The sequence below is a fragment of the Lutjanus erythropterus genome, chromosome 14, assembly GCF_056507025.1.
Source record: "Lutjanus erythropterus isolate fLutEry1 chromosome 14, fLutEry1.hap2, whole genome shotgun sequence".
Taxonomy (NCBI): Eukaryota; Metazoa; Chordata; class Actinopteri; order Lutjaniformes; family Lutjanidae; genus Lutjanus; species Lutjanus erythropterus.
The window spans coordinates 37,716,055-37,730,955 of NC_139330.1; the positions used below are offsets into that span (position 1 = coordinate 37,716,055).

The 14,901-nt window shown below is 40.7% G+C and overlaps 1 protein-coding gene across 1 annotated transcript in view; it reads left to right on the forward strand.

Moving 5' to 3' along the window:
• Window positions 1-13,546: 13,546 nt before the first annotated feature.
• Window positions 13,547-14,901, forward strand: part of LOC146315950 (cadherin-1-like) — a 32,847-nt gene continuing 31,492 nt past the window's right edge. Inside the window, exon 1 of the mRNA XM_084735226.1 lies at window positions 13,547-13,924. Coding sequence (XP_084591352.1) covers window positions 13,874-13,924 — 51 coding nt within the window. The 5' untranslated portion in view covers window positions 13,547-13,873. The remainder of the gene's footprint in view (window positions 13,925-14,901) is intronic.

Genomic DNA, 14,901 nt, shown 5'->3' on the forward strand with positions numbered 1-14,901 from the left:
ATTGAAAGTCAAGTGTGGTGCTTGCTCTTTCTGCCCAGCTCTCTCTGATTTTAAGGTGGATTCGCTGCCTGTGTTTACCTGACCTCAATGACTGTAATTCTAAAGAACCACACCTACACTCACAGAGCCAAGACAATAGACTGGTAGTTAAAGACAAGCAGTGAAGATAAAGGGAGGATAAGGTGTAGGGTGTGGTCAAGAGCTTTCTGATAAACAGCAGTCAGGCCTTGTCCACAAGCAGTCTTCACCTCTCCAGGGTTTAGAGAGCGGATTAAGTACACAGAAAAATTCTTGCAAGTTTCCAAGTAGGGAGAAAATAACATTCCATCACAGCTTTAAAAATCTCTTTTTGTAACCTTGGGTTTGAATTTTGTCCAATATTAACAGACTTTGGGTTAAATAAATCTGTCTGTCAGAGGAAAGCACACTGGGGCCTGTGGGATAGGGGGCCCCATAGTGAGAGCAGGCACTAAAGTGATGTGTTGAGCAGACAGGCCCTTGTAAGTGATCTAGATTATGCATTTGTAGGGGACTATTGTCAGTGGTGGATTAATACACAATTGTAGTATTTGGGGTAGCAGGGCAGTGCATGTGTGATAGAGTCAAAATAAACAACAGAGTTCCTGTTAATGAAGGAACATGTCAGCCAGTGCAACAGTGTGACAGTTACTGTCATGTTCTTAACAGTTTTTGGAAAACAATGGAGACCTGCGGCCCAGAGGAAGAAGATACATTGTTGTATGTGTGTATATGTGCATGCATATACAAATACATTTTGTATCTATGTGAACTGTCAGGTTTTGTCCATAATTAACTGTCCAAGTGAATTTTGCTGCTATTAGTTTGAAGATGAAGAATGGCAAGAAAATGGAAACCAGATGTTTGCCTCACAAAGCACATGACAGGAAATAACCTTTGAGTCTCATGGTGACCCCATGAGACTCAAAGGTTATTGTCTTTGTGGGAATAGGAACAAAGTTATGCTCAGTCTTCATCAGCTGATGTCACAGTGGCTGAATCATCATTACCAGTAAACCAACTTCAGAGTCATGTGACATTTGCCTCTATCACAAACATATCATGGCCATGAAACATTGTATACTGGGACACCTCAACAGCAGTTTTGACAGTGTATCAGCGAACTGGGTATATAATCCTCAGGTAACTACAGCTAGTGTATATCCTTAAAGGTGTCCATGCAAACTGTTGAGGCTGAGAGGGTTGGGCAGTGTTTCGTTTATGGAACAAAGGAGAGCACATGACTAAGACTCCACCCACCACAAGACGAAGGTGGAAGCACTTCACTGAGAGTTTCACTGTGAATACTCCCATCACAGCATGACTGACAAGCACATTATGATGTGACTCACAAGGCCTCAGGCACACACGCACACACACTCATATTGACTTAATAGCCCCCCCCCCCTCTTTTTTTTTTTTTTTTTGGACAAATTCAGTGTTTCCTTCTCATTTTTATGTGAGCTCTTTGGTAATTTTAACTGTGCACTTGCAGGATGAGAATATCTAGCCAGCAGTGAAGACTCTGGAATGAATATGGCTTGTGTTTTCACCATTCCCTTATCCTGTGAGATTTCTTTTTAAATTTCAAATCATAAATAATATTCTAAATGTTAAAAAATAACAATTTCATTTAATTTTTTCAAGGACATGAATGATACTGATCTGATACTACTATACTGTATCTTTAAGAAAAAGTTGTCTTACACCCTTTAAAATCAAGAAGGCCTCGTGACCCCCTCTTTCTTTTGCAACCCCTACAGGGGGTCAGGATCCCCTGGTTGGGAACCAGTGATCAAGAGCAGTGTTTCCCAGACTTTTTTCTGGGAACCCGCTTTTTACAAACCATTGTAACCCAATTTAGCCCTTTACAATAAATCTTGGAAAGAGTTAATTTGTACATAAACATGTACTGCCATTTCTGCATCACCTTATATTATCTTTTTATTTTCACATTTTATTGAAATCTAAATGCTTCATAAATGAGAAATAAAGGTATTTAGGGTAAGTTAACTGGTCATCTTAAAATTTTTATTTCCTAGTGTCAGGAAAAAGGACATTTTAGCCTGCTTCATAAATGAGACAAAATCAATGCCTTTTGGCAGAATTAACAGACTCTTATTTTTTCCTCTCATCAGTAAAACAAAGTACATATCTTAACAATCTTAAATTTGATTATTTTTTTCTGTAGTCTTATTTATTTTGTTACCCAAATAAAATCTCCCGTGACCCAACTGTGGGTCCCGACCCAGTCTTTGGGAATGACTGATCCAGAAGATGGAGTTTATCAACTGTGACTTTTTCATATGCACAGCTGGGTGTATTGTCCAGCAGATAACACAGTGTGTGCGTAAGAAAGGAGGACTGTTGTGCAAAGGTGTAAAAAAGGGATGCGAAGGAACTATTGTGAAAGAATGTGAAAGTATTTCAAAACATTTATAATTATGGCGTTATATGGACTCCAAAGACAGTGTTGATGAACTTCAGTTTTCACTATAGGCTAACTCATTTAGTTACACTTTTATACAGTTTTTACAGTTTTATACAACACACCCAAAAACTTTGTGGGTTTTTTTTATACACTGCCTTTGTATTTATTGCCTCCAACACTGCAGAGGACTCACTTCCTTAGTACATAGAGCGCACCCTTTCACCAACTGAGCTACTGTGCCACTGAGGCACAAAAAACTTTTGTGTGTATAGTTGGGGTAGGGGTTCAGTTACCAGGCAACTCCAGGTTTCTCCAGCATTTATTCACCTGTCTGAGGATTAGGAGACACTTGTACATTTCACTCATGAAGAGACACTAATGTATTTTCAGATTACTCCTCTATGAATGCAGAGAAGTCATTTCATGTGCCTGAGTTCAGCAGTCCGGCAGTAAACAAGAATGTACTGACACAATTATTCAAGAGGAGGAGAAAGAGGATCTCTCACTTCTCCGTCATTCCCGTCACTCCTCTGTAGGTGAAACCACAGCACATCAGACATTCCAGGAAAAACGCTCATGACTGGACCTGTCCTCCTACCACACACACATACAACCAAAACCTGATATCATCTAAACTCCTGTCTGTAGTGAAAGCTGAAGTTGTTTGTGTCTGTGAATGCATGCAGGGCGATCATGGACTGTGTCTCTGTCAGTGTACATGAAGCTCTAATCAGAAAGTGGAAGTCTTCCCTGTCATAAACATTTGATGGGAACTAAAAGCTTATGAATGGCCTGATGATGGGCTTTTAACAGGAAGGCCAGCATTACGGATGTTGGAAGTGCTTTTATGCTGCAGTCAGCTGTAGACATATAGATGAACACCACTGGACTCCTCTACAGAGCAACACACTGAGCTTATATTCTGGACCAGGCTCGGGGTGGCCATAGGGAGTACCGGGGAAATCACCGAACGGCTGCCGCGGCCCGAGAGCGCAGCGGCCGTTCGGTGATTTCCCCGGCGCCATAAAAACCAAGCCATTATTCTAGTAAAAATGCCATATCGGAGAAACGGAAAAACGCTTTTTTACGCGCACGCGCGTGCATGAGGGCTGGTGTGGTGAAATCCCCGGGCTGAAAATGAGTCCCACCCCGACCCTGTTCTGGACTCCCTGTGGAGCATTTCCAGAAATCTCCCTCTGTTCAGAATCACTGAGCGGGAATTGAGAGCAGAGCCATGTGCTGCTTCACACCATTCTATCACTATTCAGTCATATACAGCAGGTATATAATTCATCTGCTGTATGAATGACTTCAAGAGTTATATATGGTATGTCTTTTTGGTAATGTTTTATCATACAGGTTCAGAATTTCCTCATCATTCACAAGAAGTTTTGTGGAAAAAATTATCGTTATGCGGATATCGTAGATTGATAAATTCCAATTAAAGGGTAACTATTTGTATTATTTTCTGGTTTTACAGCACTCCCCTCCCTTTCTTTAATATAAGGGGTTTATACAGTATGTAGCAACATTGTCATGTAGAAACCTATGTTAGGTTATGTGGGAAAACACTGAGAGGAGCTCAAGAAAATGGCATTTTAAAAACAGTGAAATGTCTGGAGCTGCCTCTAATAGTTGACTAAACCATCAAGAGTCTTGGTCAACTGCATTTTCATTTGTTTGTTTGGCGCAGATTAAAAAAACACCTCAAACTTCATTCAGGTTATGTCCAGGGGACCTTTTCTCACACTAAAACCACCTTTTGCTGAGACAGTTTCAGAGAGGTGCTAATTGATTTTGGAGGCTGTGTGTTTTCGCTGCTGCTGAATTGTATTGTGTTAATTCTGAACGGTGTTTCAAATATTTTGTTCAGGCTATGCATATCACTTAAGGTACACTAAGTTTTAGAAATTCTTGTCAGTATAACACAACATAAACAACACCCTCCAAAAATACCATAGAGTTAAAGCAACTCAGCTAATGAGGGACAGATTTATGAGAAATGATTGTAAACATTGCATAGTTACACCCACATGTTGATGACTCTGATTGGACATTTTCTACAATTCATCATTCTAAAACCCCTCACTATTCCCACGCAGGCAATCTAAAAAATATTTTAAACATGTGCTAGCAGAGCAAAAGTAAAATATCCACAGTATATACATTGCCAAAGTGAGAAACTGTTTTACAAAAACTAGGTTATGAGTTTATTATTTTGAAAGTTAAGTTCTATCAAAATGTAGAGTTTGCAGAGTTGTTGTTTTAAATCCACCAGTTTCAGTGTGTTTCCTCACTGCTGTCAGCAGATACCAGATTCTCTAAACATTGACCTGACAGTTAATAATTGACATGGCCTCTCTTTAGCAGTAACCACTAATGGCCTTGGCAGACAGAGACAATCTGCAGCGCAGTAAAACAGATGCAGAGCACAGTGTTTATTCCTGACAAGTGATCTGAGTTGAATTAGTTAATGATTTATGTGGAATTATAAATTATATTTTATTCATTGACTAAGGAGGAAAAAGAAGAAGACAATAATGACCAACTGTAGTAGTACCATACATGATATTGAAGGATAGCAGTTCACTGTGTGTGTGTTCTGTCTTATTCAAGTCAAATAGAGCAAAATCACAAAAATGCAGTATTTGAAGACCAAGATTATAACACATAGAATTATAGTATTTATGTGAAGAATGTGAGTCTAGGAGGATGTGAAGCAACATCAGGTGTCGCACCAAGCCATCAGCAAATATGGATTATAATTACAATTGTTATAATGTTAACATGTTATTGAGTGTAAAAGTTTGAAATTGTTGAAATCAAATCACATCGTTTGTTTACAGTAACTTCCGCTCAAACACCCCTGGCAGGATGTTCTTTTCATGATGTTATTTCAGAGTAAATACATCTCATTCATCTAAAATACATGCTTTTACTATTTGGGCCACAGTCTGAAGAAAATGCTAGCTTGAGTTGACCCAGAACAAGATACAGTTAGAATGTACTCAGACCACATCAGGCATTGCAGTGATTGGTACAGTGTTGTGTGGCTGAGAGGGTTAGGAGGTGTTTATTTGTGCTGAGAACATAATTGTTGTGAAACAATCAGAAAATGTTTCTCTCTCTCTCTCTCTCTCTCTCTCTCTCTGGACTCCTCCATTCCAATATGATAGTGGAAGGACACCATGCTTGTTAATAATGTGTGTGTGTGTGTGTGTGTGAGAGAGAGAGAGAGAGAGAGAGAGAGAGAGAGAGAGAGAGAGAGGTATTTTACACTTGTAGACATTCCATAGTGGATAAGATGTGCTTAGAATAAACCTTGTCTCTTATTTGACGCAAACACAGTCAAGGGGTGATTTGTTCAGCCTGAATGAGATGGTTGGTTGGTACAGCTGTTTCTTTAGCTTTTACTCACTGAATAATTCAAGCTGCAATATGATTCAGCTGTAGGCCAAGACCATAAACTGTTTCTTTGCATTGTTGCCAGGGACACTCAGAGTAAAGAGGTAAAATGGTTGTGGATCTCATTTTCCCACTACGCAAGTAAACACTAGAGATATTGTGTCAATTAAATGTCCACTACTGTCCATTTGACTACTTGTTCCTTTTTTAGTTGAGCGTCACACTAAACTCTTATATCAGCCAACATGAGCCTCATGTTTTAGTTGCGCTGTCAGCAGCCTGGTAGGAGACACATTCCAGGGTGCTCTGGGGTTTTATACCTGAACTATGAGATGTGTAAAACGTCAGAATGTCACACAGTCAGAGAAAGTAAAAGTGTGCATCTTGCTCATAAGTCAGTTATAAAATCCAAGCACAATGGAGCTTCTCTCATGCCTGCTCTTAAGAGGAACACGCTGTGTGCTCACAAGCATAGAGAAATGAGTGAGTGATTTTAGCATCCTATGTCAACCAAAGATGAAAACTGACAAACTCAGTGTTGTCAGGCTATCAGTGTTCCTTCTCTGTACCTTGCTTTTATAATTTTCATAGTTTAGTTAGTTTCAACCTCCACATTTTGTCTGGATATTAACAATTATAGGCATACTGAGAGTCAGAATCTCAGTTTTCCTGCTCTTCCTCCTGATTCCTCACATCAGTCTCCACTTTTGTCTTTTCAAAAGTTCAGTTCTTTGGTTTGGCATCTTATAAACAGGTTAGTTCTGGATCCCATATCCTTTTGTTAGTGCAATGTGGGCATATGCATCCCAGGTGACCTCTAAATGTGATCTGATGTCAATGTACATTCACACCTATACTTAAGCTGTCACATATGCACTGCAACTCTACAATTATCCTCACACTACCCGGAGGAACTGTATGTGTCATCACAAATGTCTGCATTTTTCAGCCCAAACTTAACACTGCCAGTCCAAAGTCTGGGTGAGCCTCATGTGTGAATAGAGTAGTTCAGAGTCTGGAGTGAGTAGGGGTGTGTGTTGATGATGCTGTGCAGTGTTTTCATTAGTTTTCATGAAGACTATCTGCCTATCTCCTCTCCTATCAATCTCCTCACGCATGCTGCATGTGTGAAAGGGCATGTTTGGGTCAATCCTGATTCTCAGGATATACTTTGAAGTGCATATGTGAAAACCACTCAAGACACAAGGTAATATCTGGTGTGAACAGGGCCTCTGTGGGAAAGGGGCCTGAGCTGTGTTGGCTTTGGAACTCTACTCCTTAGATCAGGGGTGTCAAACTTACAGCCTACGGGCCAAAACCAGCCCGCCAGAGAGTCCACTCCAGCCGGGATGAGTTTGCAAAGTGTGAAAATTACAGAGAAGACATTAATTTTAGGGTTGAAGTCTTAGATCAGGGGTATCAAACTTATGCCCCGCGGGCCAAAACCAGCCCATCAGAGGGTCCAATCCGGCCGGGACTAATTTTAGTATTCCTTCCACTGGAATATTGTTGGACGGTGGAAGGAATACTTTGAGGATCTCCTCAATCCCACTGACATGCCTTCCGTAGAGGAAGCAGAGGCTGGGGACCCAGAGGTTGACTCATTCATCACCCAAGCTGAAGTCACTGAGGTAGTTCGGAAGCTCCTCAGTAGCAAGGCACTAGGGGTGGATGAGATCCGCCCTGAGTACCTCAAGTCTCTGGATGTTGTAGGGCTGTCTTGGTTGACACGCCTCTGCAACATTGCGTGGGAGTTGGAGACAGTGCCTCTGGACTAGCAGACCAGGGTGGTGGTCCCTCTATTCAAGAAGGGGGACCGGGCGTACTGGGGCTGTTTGCGGCAGAGTGTGAAGCGGCTGGGATGAGAATCAGCACCTCCAAGTCTGAAGCCATGGTTCTCGACCGGAAAAAGGTGGCCTGTTCCCTCCAGGTCAGAGAAAAGTTCCTGCCTCAAGTGGAGGAGTTCAAGTATTTTGGGGTCTTGTTTACAAGTGAGGGGAGGATGGAGCGTGAGACTGACAGACGGATTGGTGCAGCGGCAGCAGTATTGCGGTCGTTGCACCGGTCTGTCGTGGGGAATTTTCCGGTCAATCTACGTTCCTACCCTCACCTAAACCGAAAGAACAAGATCTCGGATACAAGTGGCTGAAATGAGTTTCCTCCGCAGGGTGGCGGGGCGCTCCCTTAGAGATAGGGTGAGGAGCTCTGTCACCCGGGAGGAGCTTGGAGTAGAGCCACTGCTCCTCCACATCGAGAGGAGCCAGCTGAGGTGGCTCGGGCATCTATATCGGATGCCTCCTGGGCGCCTCCCTGGGGAGGTGTTCCGGGCATGCCCCACTGGGAGGAGGCCCCGGGGAAGACTCAGGACGCGCTGGAGTGACTGTCACTCAGCTGGCCTGGGAATGCCTTGGGATCCTCCCGGAAGACCTGGAGGAAGTGTCCAGGGGGAGGGAAGTTTGGGCATCCCTGCTTATACTGCTGCCCCCGTGACCCGGCCCGGATAAGTGGAAGACAGTGGATGGATGGATGGACATTAATTTTAGGGTTGAAGTCTTAGTCAACACTGCAGAGTGTAACATTGTGCTGAGTTAGTTCCATCTTCTGTTTGTGGTTTCTGCAGACATTACTACCTCTACTTTTACCGTTGTACTTGAAAAAAAGTAAAAAGTAAAGTAAAAACAGTAAAAGTAAATCTACAGTAAAAGTAAAGTTATTTTACTAGTAACTACTTACTTACAAGTATTTTTACTTTAGCAATTTGTAGTTGTTCATTTAATAGACCTGTCTTATTTTATCTTTCATATATTACCATTGTTCTTAAATAAAGCAAAAGTAATGTAATAGAAAAAAATGCAGAACATGCAATATTTCTTATCTGATTACTCAATTAATTACCAGAATAATTGATAGATTATGCTTTACATAAGCATTCAAGGACCTATCTTATGCTGATTTAAAGCGCAAGTGAAAAGTGCAAGGCACACTTAAATTTAATTTATTCAAAGCCCTGACTGGGTATGTTAGCACAGGTGAAGAGCCCAGATGCCGACTCCTAACAGGCTAGCTAGCTAGCTTAACAAACGTTAGTTGCTTAGACCTGACCAGCAAATGTATCAACTAGCTCTAACTTCATTTAGCCATTGCTAGGTAGCCATAAGTCTTTCCAGCACGTGAACAGTCTCCATCTAGACAACAAATCAGTTTTGAATTTGGGAAAGGGTCAGGTAACGTTAGTAAGCGTTAGCTGTTAGCTAGTAGCTGGTGGGCTTCGGTGTTTTTACAGTTGGGGAGTTAACTTTAGCAGTTAACTGGCAGCTAATGAAGGGAAGCTCTGCTCTGCTCCATTTGTAAATATGACTCGGTGTAACATTTTCTCATAGTTCGGTACTGGTTATGGACTATTGTTGGTGTGTTTGTACTGTAAGTGAAGTTAATATCCACTTCACGTAGGTGTGTGGAAAACACAACACACTCCAGTTGTTTCTGTCATGTCCCTCCAGTCCCACCCCCCCCCCCCCGCCTCTCCTGTAGAGCTGGCCGGAGTACAGCAGCTATCCGCGGTCAAGCCGGGGCTGTCAGACCGCCCCGCAAAATAATAAACGCGAACGTTTTGTGGTTCATATTTTCAAGTCATGCTTTCTGCTGGTGCTTCATACAGTGTTGCCTGTGACACTGTATTAAACATGGGTTATTTGGAGGTCTTGTTGTGGTGCTTTTTAACACGTTTAATAAGCTAAAGAGCATAGGGCTAATACTATTAGCTACAGGTCTCTTATCAACTACGGTGGCTCTCTAAGGTCAGACAGCGGCCGGGAAAAAAGGCACAGCTACGTTTTCCTTCCTTGGTGTGTCTATTTGTACGTGTTTATTTGTAGGGTATGGCTATGTATGGGTATAATATTGTATAGTATAAGTTAATTGAACAACCTGGGCTCATGTGTTTTGTCTTTTTTCTCCCCCTTACAGGCTCATAAGTCTGCCAGCAGTCCCGACCGTGCTGTCCGTGTGAGTCTCCCGACCGGCCAGCTGTATGTTTTTATATGTTCTGTCTTGGTTATCTTTTCTGTGCTGGAATTGTTTTGACTATGCAGTCTGAAATAAATGTATGATCATTAACTTGAATCGTTTGTGTCTCTTTATTTTATTAACACACTAAATTAGGAATCTATTTTGATGGTCAAGCATATTGTTTTTTATTGTCATATTACCATATTCCTATCACATGTAAGATGAGATATTATGATAGATATTATGAGATATGAGATATTTGCTGATAGAATGATTCGACCTGAATAAATAAAGGTCATAGAAGCTGTAGAGAGGCTACGCTGTGCAGCTTTGATATATCGGCCAAACGTTGTCTGGAGAGCATTTTCGACCAAATGCTGACGTCTCGGCGACGTCTTCCCAATGAGCAAACGCTCTCCATACGACGTCGCAGCGATGTAACTTTATTCATTGTGCCGACGTCGGCAAGACGTAGGCATGCTGTCTGGGAAGACAACACTAGGGAACACTGGTAAGCACGGAGACAAGAACAAGTGAATGAATCAACAAAGACAGGAGGACAAGACACAGGATTAAATACACTAGGGAGGGGGAGGAAAACAAGACACAGGTGAGGGCAGTCAAAGACAGGTGAAACCAATTACTGAACACAAAAGGCGGGAAAACAGACAAAGACAGGAAGTAAAAACAGGACACACGAGGGAGGACCAGACACTACCAAAATAAAACTGGAAATCAACAAAAAAAACAAAAACATGACAGTTTATTCTTAGGTAAGAACAAAATTTAAGAGTACACCCGACCACACATAAGCCAGTACACACAAAAGCCATCTTGCATTTTGTGCTGTAAAATATTGATAATAATGAATAAAATACAATTCACTTTATGAAAACCCATCAGAAAAATTAAATGAAAGCAATGAAATGTAATGAAAGAGCTATTTATTCGTTTAATAATTAAAAAATTTTACACTTGAAGATGATTAGGTTACTGAGATTCTTCAAGACCTGCATGCTGTTCTGGAGCCTCAACTCACTGCTGCCAGAGAGAATGGTGATAGGTCTGACATGTCCCAGTCCACTGGTATTAATTCTGTATTACTCCCAAATGGATACATGCATGGACAGCTGTGGACACCACAAATGCGCCATGCAGTCCCCAGGCGTCTCCAATTATCACCACAGTTCATTCAGTTTCCATACACTGCTGCTCAGCAGACCAGAAAAAGCCACTGTCCTCATGTTGTCAGGACACATTTTATTAATCCCACACAGGATTTCCAGATTTTCACAGCTTTGTTTTAAAGGAAAGGGGGTAACTTCATCTCTCCATAAAATCCTGGCAGATGATTGTGTATGATTCTATCAGTGGATATACATATTAAACATACTAGAAAAACATTTCTTGCATTTGGCAGCATCTCAACTTGCTGACAATGATTTGAACTTCTTTTTTTAACGTTATGCAAATTTTAATGTTGTAATGTAATGTTGTAACTGTTTTTTCCCTCCTTTTCTTTTTCTTTGATTATGTTTCTGCAAATTAAATTTGTACGCTTCATGAGGTAGTTTAGAAAATATAGTTCAGAAATAAAAAAAAAAATAAAGGATTCTAAAATATAAAGTAAAACTGCAGTATTTATGTAACAGTATTTGGGTATTATGAGTGTTCATTTAACATTAAAAAATAAATTAAATATTAACAAACTCCACATGTAAAAGCTGGCCCACTGAACATTTTGGGGGGCAAATTTGGAGGGGATTTGAGACATGAACACAAAAACTACTGATTGATAGGATAAAATGTATAAGTAAATGGGAGGTCTAGACCCAAACATTTCTGTTTACTTACGTGCATCTGACACTCATTAGTGGTGTTCCTGTGCAATAATTTGCATATGCTTATAGCTGAATTAAACCCTGACTTCAGGTTGACACAGTGGTTACAACAGACAAATCTGTGTGCACTTGGTATAAAGTGTGAGTCACTCACTCTTCAAATCAACTCAAAACAAAAATGAATTAAAGTGCTGGTTATGATCACAACTGAGTCACTCACTCTCAGCAAACTAATAATGTAATCTGACACTTCTCGCTGCCTTCCTCCCACTCTGCCTCCTTCCTTCACTGCCCCTTCATTCCATCCCTCCACTTCGCTCCTCTCCCTCTTTGTCCCACACTGACCCTTTTTACTGGTTAAGTGCTGGCTACTGTATACTGACCAGTCTTTCTTCTGCCCACACTCTTTTTGTGTCTCCCTGTAGGAAGGATGGATGACTGGGACTGGACTGAGAGGAAGAGCAAAAGATAACATCAATTAATTGCTTCCTGAAAAGCCCCCCTTCTTCCATGCCTCACCATGAAGCTGTAAGAGGGTTCAGTTATTGAATTATAGAATGCCTGTGATGAAAATTACTGTTTTGTAATGGCTGTTGCTTAAAACCTAAAATCTAAGATCTTTTAAGTCAACACTTTTTTTTTTAACTTTCTTATAATAACAATAACAAAGAATATCAATACTAGGCCTACTTGAATCTGTCACTAAAACAGAATGAACTGCACACAGTGGGAGACATCATCCATGGTAAAATTTTGGTGGTACAATGCCACATAACATTTAAGAGCATGAAGCCTAATTGTTAATCATTCATTCATTCATTCATTTTCTGTAACAGCTCATTGCCGAAGGGTCCTGGGGGGCTGGAACCTATCCCAGCTGATATTGGGCGAGAGGCGGGGTTCACCCTGGACAAGTCACCAGTTCATCGCTGGTCAATTGTTAATCTATTACAAAAATAAGATTTGCATATATAAATGATCCTGCTCACACCAGAAGACAAAATTGGTGATAAATATGAAGACATCTTATATAGTCTTTTGTCTCCCGTGGGAAAAACAGGAGAAAGGCAATGTAGCTTCCTAAATCATCAGCATGCAATATTTTGCAAGCTGTCATTATCATATCATCATGTTATCATCAACCTTAACCTATCCACCTTATTTTCTGCCTGATCTAGGAGCCTGAATTTGCACATTGTATCAATGATTGTGATTTTTATTTCCATTTTAAAGCAGAAGAGTAAAATTTGTGTAAAACTTAACTTGCTGAATAAGTTCATCATGGATAGCACAGCTAGTTATGTGAGAGGATGTCATAATGCAGAGGTTCCCAAACTTTTTCTGGCATGCCGACAAGCCAAAACAGCATCTCAGGACTTTAGATGACTTGGATTACACCAGATGAGCAGTATGGAGGCATTTTATGATTTTATTATGTTGTTCAACTCGCTATTTGGACTGCTGTTGCATATTGCTCTTTTAATGAACAAACATGTTACAGAATCAGAATCAGGAATTTCTTTTAACTCCCAAGAGGAAATTGTTCGTTACAGATGCTCCAATTCAAGAATAGTAAAATATATGTTAAAGTTAAGTCTGACCAAATATGGAAATAAGGGTTAACCTTGAGCAGACAATCCCAAGCCTGTCAGCATGTGTGTGTGTGTATGTGTGTGTGTGTGTGTGTGTGTGTGTGTGTGGTGGGTGGGGAGGAGCTCGTGATTGTCAGTAAGAGGAAATGAGATAGAAAGTATATCATGCTGCTGTTTGAGCTCAGACACAGCCCTTTTCTGGTTCAGAGGGCTCTCTGACAGCACATTGATTACTATCTACTGTAGGCTATATCTGTTCTATCTCTTCTACATGTTCTATTTGTTCATGAATTTGAAGGAACAGAAACTACCGGTATCTGTCTGTCGAGGCGGGTTCAGCCTGTCTGACCATATCGGGAACACGGAAGCCCCGCACCTGTGAGCTGACGTCACGCTGAAAGTACCTGCAGTTTGTAATCCATCTGAAGTCACTCACTCACTGAAACTACCTTCATCAGACGAGACAAAGAAGACACGACGAGTAGTGCCACAGGAATATCTTTACGATTCATTTACACATCTTTTTTTTTTTTTTTAACTTTGATTGTGAGGAGCACTGTAAGAGGATTTACACACAGATGGGGACCGCTTGCTTCGCGGTTTTGGCCATTTTTTCCGTCGTTTTTCAGGTGAGAGTTCCTGATGTTTTTACTGCGGTAAGGCTCTCAGACATTTCTGTGCTACCCTAGTGTGTAACTTAAAAAAGTGGTAGTTAAAGTTGTTACTTTACTTATGTAACTTTCTTTTGAATTTGTGTGTTTTTAGAAACCGTTGATACTTCTGACTATTTACTTAATATAATTTTGTTTTTTTATTATTATTAAAATAAAGTATCGACTTCTATCGGTAACAACACTTGCCGCGTATTGGTAGTTGTACCTCGAAAGGAACCCTAAATTTGCGAAAATCTCGCGAGCTTTGGATTTGTTTTTGAGTTTTCTTCATCGAGCACATTGAACAGACCGGTTATGTTTAATAACGTGGCAATGCGATAGTACAGATCTAAGTAGTTTAAGAGACAGAAAACACTGGGTTAGGGTCAGGGAAAGCCCGTGGTTGAGTTAAAATAAGTCTCGCGAGCTTAGTCGCGGGTCTAAGGTTCCCTTGTGGGCAAGACCGAAGTTAGGTGGTTGGGATGTTAATGACAAAATTGTATAAAAGTGCTGCTTCGTGCATATAATTAGACGCAATAGAAGATAAAATCGTAAATCACAATAAATGTAAAAGTAATATGCCTAAACGTGTCTCACAGCCCCTGAATACACAAGACGGCTTTCAATCGCCATTTTTTCGTGTTGGATCATTCTTCCTCATGGAGGAGTCATGGGCCTCGCCCATGTTCTGTTGATGACGTTGTCGACAGGTTAAATTCCACTCCAACATTTCAGTTTGATCGTCCAAACACACATTTGAAATTTACTACCTCACACGTTTTTCTTAGGGGTGGGACTCGATTAAAAAATAATAATCTAATTAATTAGAGGCTTTGTGAATATTTACTCTCAATTAATCGCATTTTAATGGCATAACAATATTTGCCACAAGAAGCAACATTTTTCAATTTAAATGGATTTTGGTATATGACTGGATCAAATGATAGACACAT